The following is a 22,449-nucleotide window of genomic DNA, read 5'->3' as shown; positions in this document are numbered from 1 at the left end:
AGACAGAGGGGAAGAGAGAGGGAGAGGCCCAGGGAGATGGGGGGGAGGCCGCACTGGTCCGGCCCTGCGCCTTTAAGGCCGAGTGGACTGAGCGAGCGAGGGAGGAGGAGGAGGAGGAGGAGGAGGAGGATACACATGGAAGGTCACAGCCACCAGGGGTGGGGTGACAGAGGGGGGGTTAGTGACACACGGAGCGCAGTGACGCACAGGCAGCGACAGCAGTGCCAGGCACCCTGTCCAACACGCCCTCTGGGACAAGGCACTGAGCACCACAATTATCATCGGCTTTAAGCACTAATGATAATAAATGGGCGTTCACCTCCCTGCTGCGCAGTTTCCTCATGCTGCCCCACGCCCCAAACGGCAGCAGACACCCTTCGGACACCCCGGCTCTTCTGGAAGTTAGGAGCTGACCGCTTCGAGGGTCTCGTCTCCAGGGGGGTCTCGGCTTCGGCCACCCGGGCCAGGCTGGGTTGCTTGTTCCACGCTCCCGCTACCCTTTGCGCGCAGAAGCGTTTCCTGTCCTGGGTTTTAAATGCGCTCCCCCTTCGCCCGCCGCTTGTGTCCCCCGGTGCGGGTTTGGCTGTTGCGTCTGGAGAAGCAGAGGGAGCCGTTTCTGTCTTAATGCGGGGGGGGGGAGGGTGCCGGTGTGCTGCCCGTCTGCAGCGTCCAGCCCCTCGCGGCAGGGTGCAAGAGAGGCGCGCTGTGACCGGTGCCCAGGCGGTACAGCAGCGCCCTGGGGTGGGATCCGGCTGTAGTTTTGACTTTGTCGCAGGGAGGGCGCAGGCAGGGGCAGGGCGTGTCTGGTGGGGGGCTGTCGCAGACGGCATGCGACCGCGCTCAGCCCCCCCCTCGACCGCAACGCCGCTGTCCGTGATCTGGCCCCCGCGGGGCCCCAGGAGCCCCATTTCTCGACGCCCTGGCTCAGCCTGTTCTGAAGCAGAGGATTCTTAAAGGGAGGCGCAACTTTGAGACTTTGAGGGAGTGAAAGTAATTGAATCGTGAGCTGATTCTGTTTTCTCCAAGACTTCCACAACACGGTGCAGAGGCCAGCTTACTGCAAAGACTGGGGGGTTTATTTTTCTGAGAATAGAAACTTGTTTTCGCTGTGACAGCAGAGAAACCCCCCCCACCTCCGCCGCCTCCTCCGTTATAAAAGGAATAGTCCGTTTCCTCTTCTTGAGCGCGACCCCGGTTTTGGGAAACCTTCTCTTGACCCTGCTGGTGCTGGTGGTCGGGGGAGGGTGGGGGCGGGGGGGAGGTCGAAGTGGAGGCCAGAGCTTCGGAGGCGTTTCGAAATCGCCGCCTGCAGACACTGAGAACAGAGAACTGACGGTCGGGCTGGAGACAGAAAGGCTGCCTCCTTCCTCCCTGTCGCCTCGGCTCTGGGCGAGAGCTCCCTGCCTGGGCGGCTCTCTCTGCAGACGGCGCTGTCATCTCGGCTTGTCGCCCTTCCGCGAGAACGCCGGGCATCGCGCAGCCCTCTGCCCGCGCACACGGCGGAGGCGCCGAACAGAAAACCCGGTGGGGTTCTGTTAAAAATGGAGTCGCGCTTTTAGGTGGAATTTTTTTTTAAAAAGAAGACAATTTAAGGCATTTAAACGCTGAACCCAGGGACCTGGTCCGGGACACGTGCCACAGGCTGTCATCTGCCTGCCCGCGGGGTTCAGAGTGCAGAGCGTTCCCTTCCAGGGGGGTGGAGAGGTGAGATCTGACCCAGATTGAGTGCAGTGCATTGCACCGCGAGCATCCCTAATCCCACCCCCCCCCCCACCACAACTTCTCCTCATCCTCTTGCTGACTTAGCTAATGAGCCCCCCCTCGTGAGACAGAGAGAGAGAGGGCGGAGGGGGGGCATGCTGGGAGAGAAGGAGGGGTGGGGTCACGCCCACTCAACCCCACCCCCTTTTTCCTGGAAGTCCCCACAGCAGGGGATTTGAGAGCAGCCAGCACAGCCTTTGCATGCACACACACACATATACACACCTCTCTCTGTCCTTCCCAGAGACCCCCCTCCTCCCCACCCGCGCTGAGGGATCAGCCGCCAGGACCCAGCTGGCTGTGTGGGGAGCTGTCTCCAGCCAAGAGCCGAGCTCGGCTCAGGCGTTCTCCCCGGCCCTGGCTGCAGCTGCAGACGGCACTCGGGCTCGGCTCGCAGGCATGGCCTTGCCGGAGCTCGGGATGAGAAGGCAGTGCGTTTAAAAAAACAAACAAAAATCTGTTACGTGCAAAGGCAGACACAGCACACACAAAATATGCATGCAAAAGCAAAAAAAATGCTAGCAGTGACCTGCAGTAATATGTGTCATCAGCAGGAACATTTAAGGTTCGCTGTCAACCCCAGAAGTGGCTCTGTCATGAGTCCTCATTTTGTGTCCCTTCATGCTGTGACAGGGTGAACCCCAGGGGTACCTCTGTGCAGAGCCCTAACTATGTTTCCCCCCCAGGCTGTGACAGGGTGAACCCCAGGGGTACCTCTGTGCAGAGACCTAACGGTTTCCCCCCCAGGCTGTGACAGGGTGAACCCCAGGGGTACCTCTGTGCAGAGCCCTAACTATGTTTACCCCCAGGCTGTGACAGGGTGAACCCCAGGGGTACCTCTGTGCAGAGCCCTTGCTGTGGGTCCTATAGTGAGTGGAGCTGTATGATTCCTCCCCCAGGGGGACAGCTAGGTATTGTGGGGCTGTCTGAAGTTGTGCTGATCTGGGTGCCCCTCAGGACATTCCAGGAGACAGTGAATGGCCCGCTGTCTGGGCAGCTGTCTGGGACCGGAGCAGCACTGGAGGGCAGCTGTGTCTCCTCTGTGCTGGGCTGTGCTGTCGGGGGCAGTGTGTGCGTGTCAGAGGCAGGGTGTGTCAGAACAGTGTGGGGGCGCGCTAATGAGAGCCGTGTGTGAGGCTAGGGTGGAGGAGGGCCACACCCAGCCTGCCTGGGGGGCCACACCCTGTCCAGGAATCTGCTGGTGGACCTTACGAGCTCATTCTTTCACACTGCACGGTCTCGGCCACGGGGCAAACAGCACAGTGGGAGCAGCAGGAAGCTGAGCACGTCGCGTGACACGACACGACAGGCGCTCTGCGTCGAAAACCGTGCGGACTGCGTCGCGGCCCTTCCTCCGATGCCACCGGCCGAAGAGTCGTGCGTTTCTAGTGTCTCGCTCGCGCCCGTGCAGGGCGAGGAGCATGGTGGCTGTCGCACAGCCCTACCTCACTGGATGAGCGACAGTAAAGCGCAGGGCTCAAACGAGAGGAGGCCGTTCAGCCCCACCCAGCAGATAGCCGGTCACCGGAGCTCGCCCTGTCGTTCCCTGGAGGACACCAGGGAGCTCGACAGGCTTCAGCAACGTGGCTGGGTGGCCTGTTCCATACTCCCACCACCCTTTGGGTAAAGAGGTTTTTAAGTGCTCAGCCCTGTCCCCGAGTAGGAATCGAACCCGGGCTGCAGCCGTGACAGTGTGAATCCTAGCCACTAGACTATCAGGGAGCCTTAAGGGTTAACCCTGAGGACAGGGTGTGCTCTGGGTCGCTGGGGGGGTGGGGGTAGGGACCTCTCTCTCTCCACTGAGTCAGAGAACTCTCACCCTCTCGGGGACAAGGCTACGTCTCTCCCTCCCTCTCTCTCTCTCTCCTTTCGTTTTCTCTTTGATTGGTTTCGGAAACGGTTTTGCACCTGCATGTTCTTGTGGGGGTGTGCAGTGAGTCAGTGGCGTACAAGCGGTGAGTGGTGTTTGTGATGATTAAAATCTGTACGCTTATCGCGCACAAAACATTTCTGGTTGTTTTATAAACTGAAAGTTTTGTATCCATCTGAAATTCCTTCACCCCCCCGCCCCTAAATTCCTTGGCCCCTCCTCTTTGTCCTGTGCCACCCCCCTCTTCTGCTGTTGACTCTTTTCTCATCCTTTCAGTTTCATCTGCTTTATTGACTGGACTGACGGATTACAGTATTGCTGAAGCAATAACATTTAGCTAGACATTTGCAACAATAAAATGTTATTATTTGAGAGGCTCACTGTCTGTTCCTCAGGCTAGGACAAGTACTGGACTGCAGCTCTATTGAGTTTCCTCCCCCAGCAGGATTGGAAACTGTTCTGGTTCTAGCAGGAATGGGAAGCCTGGGAAATCTGGGATTAGATTAGTTAGTTTAGAGGGGAGTGTTTGTCTCATGCTGGAGAGTTGTCTGCAGTGTAGCAGAAAGTGTATCTCAGTAACTGTCTCTGCTTCTCCTGGCTGGCAATGGGACCACAGCCAGTCCTCTCTGGGTAGACGGGTCTGCTTGTGTCCAGTTTCTATGGCCAGGCTGTGGTCACTGAGCCTGTCCTCTCTGGGCAGCCAGGTCTGCCTGTGTCCAGTTTCTATGGCCAGGCTGTGGTCACTGAGCCTGTCCTCTCTGGGCAGCCAGGTCTGCCTGTGTCCCCAGTTTCTATGGCCAGGCTGTGGTCACTGAGCCTGTCCTCTCTGGGCAGCCAGGTCTGCCTGTGTCCAGTTTCTATGGCCAGGCTGTGGTCACTGAGCCTGTCCTCTCTGGGCAGCCAGGTCTGCCTGTGTTGCCCAGTATCTATGGCCAGGCTGTGGTCACTGAGCCTCTCCTCTCTGATCAGCCAGGTCTGCCTTTGTCCAGTTTCTATGGCCAGGCTGTGGTCACTGAGCCTGTCCTCTCAGGGCAGCCAGGTCTGCCTGTGTCCCCAGTTTCTATGGCCAGGCTGTGGTCACTGAGCCTGTCCTCTCAGGACAGCCAGGTCTGCCTGTGTTGCCCAGTATCTATGGCCAGGCTGTGGTCACTGAGCCTCTCCTCTCTGATCAGCCAGGTCTGCCTTTGTCCAGTTTCTATGGCCAGGCTGTGGTCACTGAGGCTGTCCTCTCAGGACAGCCAGGTCTGCCTGTGTTTCCCAGTATCTATGGCCAGGCTTTGGTCACTGAGCCTGTCCTCTCAGGACAGCCAGGTCTGCCTGTGTTGCCCAGTATCTGTGACCCATGGTATGTATGTATGGTTTGTGATGGCCCATACAGGGATTGAACCCATGAGCTTGGCGTTATCCACACCAGGCTCACTCATCTCGTTCCTCCGCTCCTCCCTTCTTCACTCTCTCCGTCTGTCCGGTCTTGTCGCTTTGCTGTCCCCGTCTCTTTCTCTCGCCCCCTCTCGCGCCCCTGCTCCATCTGTCCTGCTCTGCCATCACGGGGATCACAGGCCACCATGGGGAAAGGACAGAAACAACACAGGTGGGACGGAACAGGAGGGGCGGCGCTGAATGAGCAGACCCACCCCCCTCTCTCCCTCGCTCACTGTCCCCCCCCTCCCTCTGTGTCTCCCCCAGCTAGCTGCCAGCCGCAAGAGCCCTGGCGCCGGCGGCGTCGCCCGAGCCGAGCGCCTGCCAGCTGTCCAGATCAAACCTGAGCCGCTGGAGAAGGAGTGCACGGTGAGTTTGAGATCTCCACGCGGTACACTTTTTGTCCGGGGCGGGGATGGGCAACTCCAACCTCTTAACGTCGGAGCTCTGCAAATCCAGTGAATTCCCTTGCTGTTCCTTATTGCCAGATACTTAGCGGAATTGATTACTGTGATAAGAGGTCCAACCACCTGGGCGGTTTTATAGATCTGGGGGACTGGACCCGCCCCTGTCTGGTGTGTGTAATTAGGGTGCCAGAATACCTGCGTGTCCTCATTCCAGCTCTGCGCTTAACGACTTAACGACCTGAATCAGCTCGTTATTGGCTTAATTGGACTGGTTGGCCGGCTTGACCCAGCTCTACCGGTGCCGGTGCTTTAGAGAGACCTGGTAGAGCTGCAGACATCAGCGCTGGTGCGGATCGCTGGGCTGAGGAGGCCTGGATCCCTGAATTTGGGGGTGGGGTGGGGTGGTGAGGTCAGGCCGCAGAGAGGACTGGTGGCGTTAGGATCAGAGAGAGAGAGAGAGACTAGGGGGAGGGAGGGGTAAAGAAGGAGGAAGAGAGCAGGAGAGGGGTGGGGGGGAGTCAGGAGAGGAAGAGGAGCGTAGTTAAGTCAGGGTGTCATGGCTGCTTGTGGGGGGGTGGGGCAAGCCCTGGGGGACAGCCAGGGGCGTGTGTGTGTGTGTGTGTGTGTGTGGGGAGAGAGTCAGTGTAGGTCCAGACCCTGCGTGTGCGTGTCTGTGTGACTCATCCTGCAGCTCCTCCAGCCAATTCCTGACCTGCTGCTGCGCCACAGGGCTTGCTGAAGCCCCGAGTCTTTACCCAGAGTGCATTATTACATTCACGATGGCCGTGGTGACGGCGGGGGTGGTGATGGGCTGTACCTAGCACAGCGACATACGGAACGGGGAACATGTTGCCCAGCTCAGACCCTGGGGTGCTACTGATCAGTGCTGGTTTGAGGTGTGTGAAGGCATGTTCTGGTGCCTCAGCGAGCAGCGAGCAGCAGGAGTCTCCCAACAGCAGACGACAAAGGGTGTTCTTGTCGTCCGCTACCCTTTTTGGGATGGAAAAAAGTTCAAGAGCCTGAAGACGGCACACACACACAGAGACACACACACACAAAAGGGGAGAAATCACGGCGACCCCTGACGAGCCGGGAGTCTGTGCAGGATGTGGTTTGCAGCAGTCAGCCTGTCCCCCTCCTCTGCCTGCCCGCCTCGCCCCGGTCTCTTCCAGGCCTGCTGGAATGGAGGGGAGGCTTCGTTCCCGCCGTTGCCATGGCGACCGGGCTCTGGCGGGAGTTCCAGCGATTGTGATGTCGTGCGTTCCACACCCCTTCCTCTCCCTCCCGCCCCCCCCCCCCCCCCCCCGCCCAAGATAGTCTCTCTCAGACACACGCAGAGACGCAGAATTCTCCCTGATACACACACACACATACTTACACACACACACAGATGGGCAGGGAACACGCACACAGCTCACGCACGTATGCACACACACCCTGACACGTCCTCGAGCGCATGCCGAGATGGAAGCAGTCGTGCGCACATCCATCCAGACACGCTTAAACACACACACGCTTACACACACGCGCGCGCACACACACAGAGGGAACGTGGGAACAAGTAGTGTGTTCTGTAGATGCACAGCACCTGAGACAAATCAAGAAAATGACAAATATAGAAATCCGACTTTGTTTCTAGACGTGACGCAGCATGCACGTCTCAGACAGGGTCTGGTCTGATCACCGGACATCGAAGACTGAAACCCCTTTAAAGGGATCTCGGTTTTCGGCACACCCCGCCCCTCCCAGCAGGCAGTGCAGACGCAGAGTCTGTCTGGAGCGGCTGCTCCCGAGGCGTGGTTTGGTCTCTAAACGTTCAAAATGAAAATCGCCCTCCGGAAGGAAGGCTTCTGCAAAAGCGCGAGACGGCTACAACCCCAGGCGCGGTGAGGGTTTGGCTTTATGTCGGCCGCGCATGGAGGGGACTAATGTGTGCAGAACAATGAAACGTGCAGAAATCCAGCCGTCACCACGGCCCCCCCCAGTTTACCACCTGCGGGGCTCTAGCTGTGCTGCGCCAACAACTGACACGGGGCCCAGCCGTACCGGACCTTGACCCATGCAAAGTGTGACACAATTCTGAGCACAAAACGGAGCCTACTCAAACATACACTGTAGTCCGGCTGACAGCTTGGTATCAGGCATCATGCACACTAGAGGACAGCACTGCCCCCACACACAGACTTCGCAGTGCTAAACACACACACACACACCACACAAAGACACACACACCTCTCCTGTACAGGGCAGTGCTACACACACACACACACAGACACCCCCCCCCCTGTACAGGGCAGTGCTACATGCACACACACACACACACACACACACAGACAACCCCCCCCCGGACAGGGCAGTGCTACATGCACACACACACACACACAGACACCCCCCCCCCTGTACAGGGCAGTGCTACATGCACACACACACACACACAGACACACACACACACACAGACAACCCCCCCCCCGGACAGGGCAATGCTACATGCACACACACACACACACACACACACACACACAGACAACCCCCCCCGGACAGGGCAGTGCTACACGCACACACAGATGACACCCCCCCCCTCCTGTACAGGGCAGTGTCACACACACACACAGACACACACACACACACACAGACACACACCCCCCCTCCTGTACAGGGCAGTGCTACACGCACACACAGACACACACACCCCCTCCTGTACAGGGTAGTTCTACACATGCACACAGACACACACCCACACCCACACCCACAATATCCTAGCTCCCCCTCCCTCCCCTGTGCAGTAATATCGTTTGCAGCTGTTGTTTTTCTGCTTTTCTCCCCTTCTTCTGTTTTTTTAAGAGATGTCTTCTGGTTCGCACCAGAGGCCTGTGTCTGCTCTGCTGTCAGCCGTGCTGCCACAGTAAAAAAATCACCTTTTAAAATAGAGCATGAGGAGCCGTTCTGGGGGGGCGGGGATTTGTCTAGGAACTCCCTTGGCAGGGCTGGGACGGTCTACAGCAGTGCAGCACAGAGATGGGGGACAGAGCGAGGGGACAGCAGAGCTGTGTTCTCACACAGCGATTTTTTTGTTTGTTTTTGCTGTGGCTCCTCCGGCGAGCAGCCTGTGCAGACAGCGGGGCAGAGCTGTGCCGCAGCCGATCGCGATAAGGCCGGGACCGCTGGGCGTTCTCCGCTCGCGGCGTCTTTTCGGATCGGATTCCAAGCCGCAGGGAACAGTTTCCCAGCGGAGTGCCGCGCTGCACCGCCGATGCTGCCGGACTAGTGAGCGGAGGAGGCCGAGGGGGTTGTTGATTTCAGATGAAGGGGTTGGAACTCGGACGTTCCTGCCAGTGAGGGGCTTTCCCAGGAAAACAAGGCTCCGAGTCTTCCTGTCGCATCAGGCCACACTGCTCCCGTTACCCTCCCGTTACCCTCCCACAGCTCCCTCTCCTCCCGTTACCCTCCCACAGCTCCCTCTCCTCCCGTTACCCTCCCACAGCTCCCTCTCCTCCCGTTACCCTCCCACAGCTCCCTCTCCTCCCGTTACTCTCCGCTCTCCTCCCGTTACCCTCCCACAGCTCCCTCTCCTCCCGTTACCCTCCCACAGCTCCCTCTCCTCCCGTTACCCTCCGCACTGCTCCCGTCCCTCCCGTTACCCTCCGCACTGCTCCCGTCCCTCCCGTTACCCTCCCACAGCTCCCTCTCCTCCCGTTACTCTCCGCTCTCCTCCCGTTACCCTCCCACAGCTCCCTCTCCTCCCGTTACTCTCCGCTCTCCTCCCGTTACCCTCCGCACTGCTCCCGTCCCTCCCGTTACCCTCCACTCTGCTCCCTCTCCTCCCGTTACCCTCCTGTCTCCTCCCGTTACCCTCCACTCTGCTCCCTCTCCTCCCGTTACCCTCCTGTCTCCTCCCGTTACCCTCCGCACTGCTCCCTCTCCTCCCATTACCCTCCGCCTGGGCCTGCAGGGGGTCGCGGGGGCAGAGTGGCCGGGTGGTGGGGATGCTGCAGGAGTGAACTGGGAGACGGAGTGGGAGAGGGTGGGGGGAGCCCAGGAGAGAGAGCAGGCAGGGGGAGGATGAGAGTCGCACGGCGCTGTCAGCTGACACTTCCCAGTAGCCATGGAAACTGTAGGCCCTTCCCGCCCACTCCGCACCCCCCTTTCCTCCTTATCCCCTTATCCCTTCCTCCCTGCGCACGTCTGTGCTCTCTCCCGACTTCCTGTGAACTCCCTTCTTTCTCCATTCGCTTATCTCTCCCCCTGCCTGGCAGTGAGTGCTGCCTCGCCTCCTCTCTCCCTGTGTCCCCCCCATACCCCCCTGTACCCCCACACTGTCTCTCACTGTCTCCCTTCCTGTACCCCCACACTGTCTCTCCCTGTCTCCCCACACTGTCTCTCCCTGTCTCCCTTCCTGTCCCCCCACACTGTCTCTCCCTGTCTCTCCCTGTCTCTCCCTGTCTCTCCCTGTCTCCCCACACTGTCTCCCCCTGTCTCCCTTTTTGTCCCCCCACACTGTCTCTCCCTGTCTCCCTTCCTGTCCCCCCACACTGTCTCTCCCTGTCTCCCTTCCTGTCCCCCCACACTGTCTCTCACTGTCTCCCCCCCGTACCCCCACACTGTCTCTCCCTGTCTCCCCCCCATACCCCCACACTGTCTCTCCCTGTCTCCCTGCCTGTCCCCCCACACTGTCTCTCACTGTCTCTCCCTGTCTCCCTTCCTGTCTCCCCACACTGTCTGTCCCCCTACACTATCTCTCACTATCTCTCCCTGTCTCTCTCCCTGTCTCCCCACACTGTCTCTCCCTGTCTCCCTTCCTGTCTCCCCACACTGTCTCCCCCTGTCTCCCCCCACACTCTGCCCTCTGCCTCGCTCTGGTCTCTCTGCGCGCCGCTCTGTCAGGCTCAGGCAGGAAGTGGCCCGTGAGTGTCAGGGAGGGAGGGCTGCAGGCCCAGTGATGGCGTTTGTCTGTGTGGTCGGAGGCAGCTGCAGTCCAGAAGCCTGCCGAGTTCTCATCAGAAGGGCACGCGGCACCACCTTCAGGAACGCGGGGGTCTTGGAGCAGGCCGCCTGGCCTCTGGCGCTCTGCAGGGCCCGATGCAGAAGCTCAGTCCCCCCCACGCTGTGGGGTGCTCAATGTGAGGTGGCAGGGCTGTGTCCCAGCCGCGAGTGCTGCAGTGCGCGCCAACTGCACAGGCACATAAATAGGCGGCAGGGAGCTATAGATAGCCCCACTGCAATGCTGCTGTCAGCCTGGCCCACAGCTTGCTCAGTGCAGCCTCGCGGGGCGGCTTGTCGGTCAGGGAAGCGCATTCCCACTGCGGCCAGAAAACCCTGTTCACACAGGAGCGCAGAGGACGCACACACCGGCTCTCAGCTCCACTTCCTCCACCCTGAGCTCTTTGTCAATCCCTCCCTCTCCTCTCTTTCCTTCTCTCGGCCTTTTGCTGCCTCCCTCCCTCTCCTCCCCCCCCCCTGCCCACTCTGTTTCCCTCTCTCTCTCTCATGGAGTGGGCTGGTCCTGGGTGGGTATTAATCCACAGCATGCGCCTGTCAGGGAGGCCGCCCCCACAGTGCTGCTGTGCAGTGGAAGTGGAGAGTGACGGGGGAGTGGAGTGGTGCAGTGCAGTGCCACTTCAGCTGGCGAGAGGCCAGGGCCAGGCCAGAGGGTCCGGGCTGCGACTCCACGTTTTGGCCCTGACCTTCCTGTGGGTGGGTCCTGATCAGGCCTTGTGCACACAGCCCTGCCCTGAACCGGCCCTGCCTTCCTGTCTGCCTGCCTGCGTGACCGTTGCCCTGAATTGCAGGGGGCTGTTTTTCCGTTTTCAATGGCATGAGATTGAGATCGAGTGTGAGACGCGAACGCTGAATTTGAAAAACGATTAGAAACGAAGGGAGGCCATTTGGCCCGTGTAGCTCATTGGGTAGTTATTAGTTAATTGATCCGAGGATGTTGTCCAGCTTTTTCCTGAAAGAAGGCCAGGTTCAACAGCACGGCTGGGTTATTCTACACTTTCTACTTGTTCACTGTTGATTCTGAAGTGTTCTCGATTGACTTTGTCAGACCCTTTGAGGGTTTTGAAGACTAGGCTGGGTCCAGTTGTGGTGTTCTCTGCGCTGTGCTTCAGTTCTTTTAGCCTGTCAGTGTGGGGTGTAACACAGTCTCGGCTGATTTGCTTTCTGCACTTTTAAGGATGTCATGACGTTGTGTGCCTCTGTAAAAAGACGCGTGTCAATATGAACGCTCAAGGTTTTCTGGTAGGCATGTTTTCCGAGCGCAGTGTCCCATGCACACATGGCTGGTTAAGAATGTGCTTGGTTCTGTACAGAAAGAACGGACTGTATTTCAAAACGAGCACGTCGCACTTTCTTCTGTAGGTTGTCATTTCTTCTCTAGAAGCCCTTACTGGACGCTGGAAGGAAGTTGCTGGGACTGCATTTTCCCTTTTTCTCAGACCCGTTATTAAATCTCGGTCACAGAATAATTTCATTGAGGGTATAGGAAAAAAATGAACAAATTCCGGATGGAGCACAGAATCGTGAATTTGTGAAGGTCCCATGTGCTCGCCATGTTGTCACAAACCACGGGCGAGAGCGAGAGTTCGCCAAAAGTGTGACGAGGTGCGGCCCTTCCTGCTCGCTAGTCACCATGACGCCTCATTTGACGTACCAGCGAATACGTACAGGCCGTGCAGCAGACATTTCACTGCAGCAATGTTCCAAGGTGATCGGCATGCAGAGTTAACAAGTTGTATTTGTCAGCAAAACCACCTCAAAGTTGGGAGCAATGTTTGTATTGGGTTGATAGAGATGTACTCGCAAGCCTGCTTCTTTACAGTGTCAGAGAGCCGCATCATGTCACCGGCAGGTTTGCCTTGTTCCGAATAGCAGACGATGAAGGCGCTGTGCTTACGTGGAAATGGAGTCCATTTTATTACATAAATTGGAGGTTTGACACGTTACGGTGTACATCTTACTTTCACTGTGGTTTGAAATGCACTCATCGATGCCGATTCTTTCTGACCCTGAAATATAAAAAGAGTGCTGCAGTTCCCCTGTAAGCATCCCGTACGCAGGAACAGTTTCATGAATCTGATCTCTCCTCCTGTCCTTGCCCCACTACAGCAGTTGGAGCATGAGGAGCAGCCCCTGCAGCCTGCTGTGGTGAAGTCAGAAGTGACCCCCTCGCCGCCCCCACTGTGCCAGGTGAAGCAGGAGCCCCCCGAAGACCTCCTGTCTGCCGACCAGACCGAGCCCGTCGACCTGTCACTCAACAAGTCCCGCCCCAGCCCGCCGGTTACCAGGGCGACCGGCCCCGCCCTCTCCGCGCTGGCCCCGCCCATCGCCCCGACCCTTCCGTCCTCGGCCACGCCCATCCCCGCCGTCCTGTCCCCCGGGTCGATCCTGGCGTCCACGCAGGGGGTCGGAGGGCAGCAGATCCTGCACGTCATCCACACCATCCCCTCCGTCAACCTCCCGAGCAAGATGGGCGCGCTGCAGACCATCCCCGTGGTGGTCCAGTCGCTGCCCGTGGTCTACACCACGCTGCCAGCCGACGGCATGGCCACGGCCGCCATCACCGTCCCCCTCATCGGCAGCGACGGGCGCTCTGAGGGCTCCGGTAAGGACCGGGGGGTTAGGGGTCCGAAACTCGCTGCTCTGGTGCTGTCTGCCCTCCTGCGCGCCTCTCATTTCTGGTTAACAGAATGGTCCCGTACTGAAGAGACCATACTGAAGCAGAGGCTTGTGTCCGTTGAGGAGGAGATTTCCTTTTTAAAACCACTCATTCCTTTGCCTTCTGGTTTCTAAAGCCAGCCTACAGAAAACCTACAGCCGAGAGCAGGCCCTTTGTTTGCTGGTAGTTCATGGATCCTAGAATCTCATCTAGCTCATCTCACATTTAAGACACCAGGGTATCTGGTTCAGTGATATGTCTGGGCAGCTTGTTAAACGCCCCCACCACTCTCTGTGGACAGTAGTGCCTCCTGTCCGGACTTGGAGGATCTCCTCCAGCTGTGTCTTGAGAGACGCCAGGGTATTGGCTGGGCAGCTTGTTAAACGCCCCCACCACCCATTAGCATGCACAAGTGCCTCCTGTTCCTGGGTGTAAAGTTAATCTTTTCACTGTTCACTTTGAAGACGTCTGCTCAGTCGTTTTAATGCCTGACGGTTTTGAATGCCTGTATCAGGTTGCCTTACAATTGTCTCTGTTCAGGATTCAAAAGGTTAATTTCCTTCAGCCCGTCAGTGTAGAACATTCCCTTAACCACCAGAATATAACATAGTTGTTCTTCTCTGGAGGGATACCAGAGCAGCACTAGCTGTTCTCGAACATGGTGACCACAATCGTACACAATATTCTAATGAGGCCTTCCTAGTACAGTATACAGTTTTAACATCAGATCCTCGATTTAAATTCTCTTTTAATTGTAGACCCTGCCATCGGGTTTTCCTTTCCTAATGCTCGCCCACATTGTCCAGAAGACCTGAATGACCGAAGTCTTCTTCGGCAGTAAGGCGCCTGCCAGCGCAGTCCTTCAGTCTGTGAGCGAGCCACGAGATGTCTGGGTCACTCTGGACAGTCGTGCAGACACTCCCCATTTGCCACTGTCGTTAGAGTCCGCGTGTTTTACACCTGCCAGCTGTAACCTGAGCTCTGACTCTTTATTAGCCCTATACAATTTCTTGCATTAGGAATGCGTCTTTTCGCATACCCCAGCTTTTCTCCAGGGAGACACAGACACAGAGACAGGGAGAGAAGCTTGGGGTCAGAGCGCAGGGTCTGCCATTGTACGGCGCCCCTGGAGCAGTTAGGGTTAAGGGCCTTGCTCAGGGGCCCAACGGAGTAGGATTCCTCTGCCGGCCGCGGGATTTGAACCGGCAATCTTCCGGTCACAGGCGCAGATCCTGAGCCACAGAGCCACCGCTCCGCCCAAATCTGAGTGTGTAAACGGCGCCCCCTGTCTCTCCCGCCCCCGCAGTGCAGATCAAGCCTGGCTCGACCTCTCCGGTGGAGATGCACAGCGACAGCGACGCCGAGAGCGGCACGGAGTCCGGGTCCGCGTCCTTCAGCGCCCTGACCCAGGACCTGGGGTGAGTGGCAGGCCGGGGCACCCCGCCGGGCCGGTCGGGGGCGCTGGCTGCAGCCGGTTCCTTCCAGAATCGTACATGTTCTGGTGCTTGCGTTCCTACCAGGGAAATGTTGTGCGTGTGTTTTCTTCTGGCTCTGTGTACAGGTGTGTTGTCAGTGTATAGAGATGTGTACAGGTGTGTTGTCAGTGTATACAGATCGAAGTAGGAACAGGTAGAAGTTTATTTCCATGCTGAAAGGAAAAGAAAAGAGACGCATGGTCTCGCCTGTGTGCGCCTTCTTCTGCGCACCTGAAGAAACCGAAATGTTGTCTCTTTTCTTTTCCCTTCAGCATAGAATAAAACTTTACTTGTTCCTTTGCAGCCTACACATGCCGATGCAGCTCCCTACTTCAATGTCTTTTATAAATCTAAGAGTACAGGTGTGTTGTAAGTGTACATAGATCTGAGTGTACAGAGGTGTGCTCTAAGTGTACATAGGTCTACGTGTCTACAGGTGTGTTGTAAGTGTATATAGATCTAAGTGTGTACAGGTTTGTTTAAGTGTACATAGATCTAAGTGTGTATGGGTGTGCTGTAAGTGTACACAGATCTAAGTGGACGCAGGTGTGTTGTAAGTGTACATAGATCTAAGTGTGTACGGGTGTGCTGTAAGTGTACACAGATCTAAGTGTGTACAGGTGTGCTGTAAGTGTCCACAGATCTAAGTGTGTACAGGTGTGCTGTAAGTGTACACAGATCTAAGTGTGTATGGGTGTGCTGTAAGTGTACACAGATCTAAGTGGACGCAGGTGTGCTGTAAGTGTACACAGATCTAAGTGTGTATGGGTGTGTTGTAAGTGTACACAGATCTAAGTGTGTATGGGTGTGCTGTAAGTGTACACAGATCTAAGTGTGTATGGATGTTCTGTAAGTGTACACAGATCTAAGTGGACGCAGGTGTGTTGTAAGTGTACACAGATCTAAGTGGACGCAGGTGTGTTGTAAGTGTACACAGATCTAAGTGTGTACAGGTGTGTTGTAAGTGTACACAGATCTAAGTGGACGCAGGTGTGTTGTAAGTGTACACAGATCTAAGTGGACGCGGGTGTGTTGTAAGTGTATATAGATCTAAGTGGATGCGGGTGTGTTGTAAGTGTATATAGATCTAAGTGTGTACGGGTGTGCTGTAAGTGTACACAGATCTAAGTGTGTACGGGTGTGCTGTAAGTGTCCACAGATCTAAGTGTGTATGGGTGTGCTGTAAGTGTACACAGATCTAAGTGGACGCAGGTGTGTTGTAAGTGTACACAGATCTAAGTGTGTACAGGTGTGTTGTAAGTGTACACAGATCTAAGTGTGTACAGGTGTGTTGTAAGTGTACACAGATCTAAGTGGACGCAGGTGTGTTGTAAGTGTACACAGATCTAAGTGGACGCAGGTGTGTTGTAAGTGTATATAGATCTAAGTGTGTACGGGTGTGCTGTAAGTGTCCACAGATCTAAGTGTGTATGGGTGTGCTGTAAGTGTACACAGATCTAAGTGTGTACAGGTGTGCTGTAAGTGTATATACATACAATGGAAGTGTATATAGATACATTCTAAGAGTGCGTAGCAATTTTCTGAAGAGCTCTTCAGGAGTCATGTTCTGTGTGACTCGGGGGTGTGGGGAGCTTCTCTGGAATGATGTCTACCCAGTGTGTCTGTGTGTGTTTGTGCGTTAGTTGCTGGGCAGGGCTGTGTCGGAGCTGGGTGTAAACAAGCTTATATAACCGTCTGCCTGCTCTCCCACACCCCTTCCACACAGCGGGAGGGAGGGAGGGAGGGATGGCGGAGTGCAGCTTTCTCACCCTGTTGCCATAGCGCGCTCCGGAGACGTGGCTGGGGAATGGGACGAGTGTGCAATGGAGAGAGAGGAGAGAGGGGAGCGAACGCGCTGGCAGACAGGGTAGAAGAGAGGCATTTAGGAAGGGAGGAAAAGAGGGAGTGAGGCAATGGAGGAAGGAAGGGAGGAGGAGAGAGAAAGAGGGAGGGGAGGAGTAAGAGAGTGAGGCAACCATGGGCTGGAAATGAGAAAGCAAGGACGGGCTCAGACAGGGCGGCTGGCTCCCTCTGGTGGCTGCTTTATAGTACTGCACCCTGATGCTGAAATTGGAGAAGGGAAAGAGCAAGTCAGTGTGAACGTACAGGGCAGTGTGTAGAAGACGAGCCCCTTCAGAAACTGAATGCCTGCTCTCGTTAATATGATCTGCCTTTTTCAGCAGCAGATTCGTGGCTGATCTTGGGATTTAATCTGTTGGTTTGTGATATTGACAAATTCAGAGATTTGCACAATTGTTTTTACACTTTAATTGGCTATGTGGAGGCTCTGTGCACTCCCAGAGAGTGAAAAACAGTGACTCGTGGTAAGGTGTCTCCCAAATCTACCTGAACGTGATGCTTTGGGCTGTTAAGGACACGTACTGGACCTCAGACTGGTTCTGTAAAAAGAGTTGAAGTTCCAGTGCCGAGATGGACAGCTGTTAGTTGACAGGGCGGATGTTTAACTAGAAATGTCTGGCCATGTTCTGGTGTTTGATTGGTGCTGCCTGTCCAGTTGTTAACAGCTGTTTTTTTTCTCGTCTTAGCTCTGCCCCTCACTCACAAACACAGTCCCCTGATTCGCCGGATATGAAGAGGAGGCGTGTCCACAGATGTGACTATGATGGCTGTAACAAGGTGTACACTAAGAGCTCCCACCTGAAGGCACATCGCAGGATACACACAGGTATTCTACTGCACAGCACACACAGTGTACAAGCCAAATAATAATAATAATAAAAATTAATAATAATAATAATTGCTTACACTTATACAGCGCTTTTCTGGACACTCCTCTCAAAGCGCTTTACAGGTAATGGGGATCCCCCTCCACCACCACCAGTGTGCAGCCCCACCTGGATGATGCGACGGCAGCCATAGTGCGCCAGAACGCTCCCCACACACCAGCTCTCAGTGGGGAGGAGAGCAGAGGAATGAAGCCAATTCATAGAGCGGGATTATTAGGAGGCCATGATTGATAAGGGCCAATGGGAAATGTGGCCAGGACGCCGGGGTTACACCCCTACTCTTTTCGAGAGACGCCCTGGGATTTTTAACGACCACAGAGAGTTAGGACCTCGGTTTTATGTCTCATCCGAAGGACGGCGTCAGTTTACAGTACAGTGTCCCTGTCACTACACTGGGGCATTAGGACCCACATGGACCGCAGGGTGAGCACCCCCTGCTGGCCCCACTAACACCTCTTCCAGCAGCAACCTTAGTTTTTCCCAGGAGGTCTCCCCTCCAGGTACTGACCAGCCTCACACCTGCTGAGCTCCAGTGGGGCTGCCAGTTGTGGGTTGCAGGGTGATATGGCTGCTAGCCAAAATACCCAAAGAACAGCCCAGAACAGTGCAAAAAAGTTATAATACCTTACACACTGGGAGCTTTATCTTTATGAGTAACATATGTTTCATGCACAAAAAAAAGGTTGCAAACAGAGTGGCTCTCCTGAAATCTCAGATTAGCGTGGAGGCTTAGAGATGGAGGAATTGTGGGTTTACACTGCTCTTAAGGAAAGAAGTAAAAGTAAGGGAGACCACGGAGGTAACCGACAGGGCACAGAGCGAACATGAGCACGCGTCGCCAGTTAAGGAACTGCGAGCTCGGGACTCATCGGCGCCCCCTGCTGTCCGGTTGTGTGTATTGCAGGGGAGAAGCCGTACTGCTGCACCTGGGAGGGCTGCGCGTGGCGGTTCGCGCGTTCGGACGAGCTGACCCGGCACTTCCGCAAGCACACGGGCATCAAGCCGTTCCGCTGCACGGACTGCGACCGCAGCTTCTCGCGCTCCGACCACCTGGCCCTGCACCGGAGACGCCACGTGATGATGTGATCGGCACCGCGTGAGGGGGCGCGGTTTGCAGACTGAAATGGCGAAATGGGGGGGGATGAGGGGGCGGGGGGCGAGGTGTGGGGGTGCGACTGTGAACCCACGACCTCCTTCGCCCGTCTCCCCTCCCTCCCTCCTGCGGCTCGGCCGGCAGTGGGTGTGTCCAGCAGGGGAGGGGGCGGGGACGGCAACGGCTCAAGCACTTGGACACGCCCCCCGCCTGCACAGGCCCCTCCCCCTCTCCCTGCCTGTGATTTTACTGTGAATTAGCCAGCCCACACACCCAGGCCGCATGAGGCCAGAAGAGACTAGAAAGCACAGGAGGCTCCTCCAATCCGCCAGTGCCATCTAAATATATCGTCATATAAATAGTGCCGAGCTCGAAATTCCAGAGCTGGGAATGGATGGGCGGGGGCTCGGTTTTTTCCCAGGTTGGAGAACACGCGCGGCTGGATGGGGGGAGAGGGAAGTGCTCGGATTAGGGATGGCGGGGGTGTGGACTCCGCGGTCTGCCGCAGTCCTCTTGCTCGTATTGACGTGCCGCCTGAGTTCGTTGCCGCCTGGTGGGCGAGCGGGCCTGTGATTTTGACGTGTGTGTGTGTGTGTGTGTGTGTCGCGAGGGAGGTCTTGCCTTTTCCAGACGATTCGGGGGTCCCCCTATCCCTGCTGTGACCCCACAGAATCTCCCCTGTCAGGGGAGTGCTGTGTGTGGTTCAGTGTGTTGACCCACCGCCCTGCCCAGCCCCTCGGAGGTCAACGAGACTGTGAATCTTCTCCTCGCTGGTTTTTTTTTGCCCCTTTTCCTTTGGTTTTGCAATCCACCCATCGCCCCACGAGACTTTATTTCCCAAGAACAGTATTGAACTCTTTCTTATTTTTTTTAAGGGCTGTTTTTGGACTGTTTGCCAAAAGTAGTTTGTTGTTTTTTTTAAATTGGGAGCGAACAGCACGGAGGCTTGGAGATGAGGCTGTGGGAAGACACAACGGGAGCAGGGTTTTTTTTCAGACTGTGGGGTTTTGCATGCTCTCTAAAAAAAAAAAAAGGCTGCATTGTCAATGGATGTTCCTGGTTTCGTGGTACTTGTTACACCTTAAAGCAAGCTGGCAGCAAAACCTTTGGCTGCAATCTGTGTTGATGTGGCGCCTCCAGTAATAATGTAGTATATGTCCTGCAAACTGAGGAAGAGTTAATACAGAAGCAACTATTATACATCTGTTAAAGCAGATTAGAGTGGATTTATAGCTTCCCTTTTCCTCCACTCCACTTCTCCCTCGTTCCTGTGTCCCTCCCTCCCCGTACACCGTGTGGGGTGGAGGGCCCAGACCAGGAGGGGGCGCTGCACGGCGTGAGCTGGCAGGTGAAGAATGCAGCTCCCCCTGCACAGCTGCGCAGGCTCCGGGCCCAGCCTTGGCGCAGAGGCAGCTTCGCTAAAAGGGATCGAGACACGAACGCGCCTCTGTCCGCCAGCCGGGCCACGCGTGTCAAGCAGGGCCTGACGCAGAAGCTGTGATCCTGCTCCCGTGTGTGTTGACACAGTGGACTAACGTCCACTGCTTCTCGCTGGCTGAGGGATGCTCCTTTTTCCAATGGCGGGAGATCGGTATTTGCACACGCGATGGAGAGTCAGTGCAAATAGTTAGGATGATTTCTTTCTTTGTTTTCTTCTTTTTTTTTTTATTCACTCACTAAGAAGGCTGTGAAAAAACATAACCCCAGAATGTGTTTACAGGACAGTAGTAATGATCAAGTTGTGTACATGTGTTGAACCCGTGTTGTGCAGTGTGTGCGCCCTGGACGCACACGGATCCTCGTACTCCGATTTAGTCAGGGATCGAGAGGATGCGGGCAGGAGATCTGTTCTGCCCTGTGCTGGGCAGGAGCTCAAAGCACTGAAGGAAAGAGCCCCATGTGCAGACCCATAGCGCAGTGCACGATGCACAGGGCGGAGAACACCCTGGTTTTGCCCCAAGCCCCCCGAGCCTCCAGGGGGCGCTCAGGCCTGGAAGGTGGAGAGTCCTGCCTTTTAATTTCAGCACGCCAGTTCAGCGAGGGGTGATGCCAACTCCGACGCAGCCAGCTCTGCGTTTGGGGCCCTTGAACAAAACCGAAATCGGCTTGTCCCTTTGAAAACAAAGGCGGGATTCAGGTCTCGGGGCTCTCCAGGGGCAAAATCTCTTTGCCGGAGGAAGCAAAAATCGAACTGGCCTCTGGTTTATTAAATGGGTCAGCATTTATGGTTTCTGTTTTCTTTCTCATCCAGCTCATGGTGTGGTGTTAACCAAGCACATCCTTTTTAAAAGGACAGTACAGATTATGTAGAGTTTTGTAAAGTAAAATCTTATCAGTCCTAACCACAGGGAGGAACAATACACAAGATGTACATACTGTATATAATCCAAAATCCAGATTAAATGTAACGGGTGGATTTCTATTTTTAACACTGACTAGATAATGTGAAAAATGGCTTTTTCTGTTGTCGTTCTGCTCCTGGTTTTGTTTCTGTAGTGGCCGAGGTGAACTGAGCGCGTCTCGCTGGTGTCCAGTGAGGGTCTCGTTTCGGGTCGGTGGCCCGGTGCCACTGGGCCCGATTCGGTGTCCTCCACAGCACAGCACACGGGGACGGCTGTCAAACTCCCGTTGCTCTGCGGCTGGAGCCATTCCAGGTTTTACCTGCTGGAGGCCTTTTCAAAAATTTGCACCGATTTCCCCCCCCCCTTCCCCCCCACACCTCTTGCGTTCATGCTTTTTACAGTGTTTTGCGTCGCTTTGCAGAGGTAGACAAGGGACTAAGATTAAACTGGGGAATAGAAAGGCCGTTTTTACAGCTCTTCAGTGTATCAACCCGCCGAGCAGCTGGAGTTTCACTCGTACCTGTGACTGACAGCTGACGCAACACTACGAGCATAGGAGGGGAGAGGGGTGGGGCGGGCGGGGGGGGTGTTTTGGAAGAGTGAGAAAAGCGATGAAGAGATCATTGGAACCAGACTGGAGCCCCGCCCTGTGAATGCAGCAGGCTGCTATGGATTTAGAGGCAGAGGAAACGGGACAGGTCCTGGAGCAGGAATGAAATGGCGGAAGACGATGAGATGACAGTGGGGCCCCTCAGTCCCACGCTGAATCCCTCGCAGTGGGGCATGTGTGCAGTCTGAGTCGCCAGTCTTCTGCCATCGGCAGAAACCGCCTTCAATTAAGAAAGAAATTATTTCTGGATGGCAGAGTTGTGATCCGAGGAAAACTAGTCCCTCAACCCCCAAGGTCCCTCCCTCTCCCCTCGTCAGGTCCTTTACAGATCCTTCTGTTGAACCCAGACTGAATGATCTTAAGAATCAAGACCATCCTCCTGTCCATGTCCTTGTGCAAAGGCATAACCACACCGGAGTGGCCAGCTGAACATTTCCCTATGGATACAGCGCCACCTAGTGTAAGCAAGATGTAAAAGCCTTTTGGAGGGGGGTGTATTTTGGGGGGGTTTCTTTGTGTGTATGTGTGTGCGTGCTTTTAATCTCAAGTACCTAATTCTATTTCTTAAAGCAAACAAATCATAGGTATTTTATATTGAATGCAGTAACTTATGGGCCAGTAATGTAATACTCAGTGCAATGCAGTTATTATTATTATTAATATTTTTTTGTATTTGTATAGAACAAATGTTTAAAGAGCAGTGAGGAAAATGCAAGGTTTTTGATACTGTGAGAAATGGTGTGAACAGACCAGTTTCCCTGTATATTCATGATTACACCCCTCCTTTTATAGAATAAAATGTTTTTTGGTGGAACACTTTCCGTTTCCGTCTCCCTTTATCTTGCTTTTTGGAAGATGATCCGCAGTGCCGTGGTGGAATGAAGTGAGCACTCATGTGGCCTTGCTGTTCGGCTCGGTGTGCGTTAGCCACAAAGGAACGAGTAACCGGTCACTTCGATGCTGTAGAGCCTCCTTCACACCTGAAGTTCACACATGCAGCCATATCACCCTGCAACTCACAACTGGCAGCCCACTGAAGCTCAGCAGGTGGGAGCCTGGTCAGTACCTGGA

General features: G+C 55.4%; 1 protein-coding gene across 3 annotated transcripts in view; it reads left to right on the top strand.

The window, feature by feature from the left end:
• klf8 (Kruppel like factor 8) overlaps nucleotides 1–22,194 on the top strand; it is a 28,900-nt gene extending 6,706 nt beyond the window's left edge. The window contains exons 2-6 of one of the 3 annotated variants that reach the window (XM_069193631.1): nucleotides 5,318–5,419; nucleotides 12,565–13,057; nucleotides 14,418–14,529; nucleotides 17,133–17,272; nucleotides 18,238–22,194. In XM_069193631.1, coding sequence (XP_069049732.1) covers nucleotides 5,318–5,419; nucleotides 12,565–13,057; nucleotides 14,418–14,529; nucleotides 17,133–17,272; nucleotides 18,238–18,419 — 1,029 coding nt within the window. In that variant the 3' untranslated portion in view covers nucleotides 18,420–22,194. Of the gene's footprint in view, nucleotides 1–5,317; nucleotides 5,420–12,561; nucleotides 13,058–14,417; nucleotides 14,530–17,132; nucleotides 17,273–18,237 lie in introns of all 3 variants that reach the window. The other 2 variants (XM_069193630.1, XM_069193632.1) reach the window with 2 other exon arrangements.
• Nucleotides 22,195–22,449: the final 255 nt, after the last annotated feature.

Source organism: Lepisosteus oculatus, chromosome 8 (assembly GCF_040954835.1).
Source record: "Lepisosteus oculatus isolate fLepOcu1 chromosome 8, fLepOcu1.hap2, whole genome shotgun sequence".
Lineage (NCBI taxonomy): Eukaryota > Metazoa > Chordata > Actinopteri > Semionotiformes > Lepisosteidae > Lepisosteus > Lepisosteus oculatus.
The sequence above is the reverse complement of the archived record's forward strand: the minus strand, read 5'-3'. Positions and strand labels throughout refer to the sequence as shown.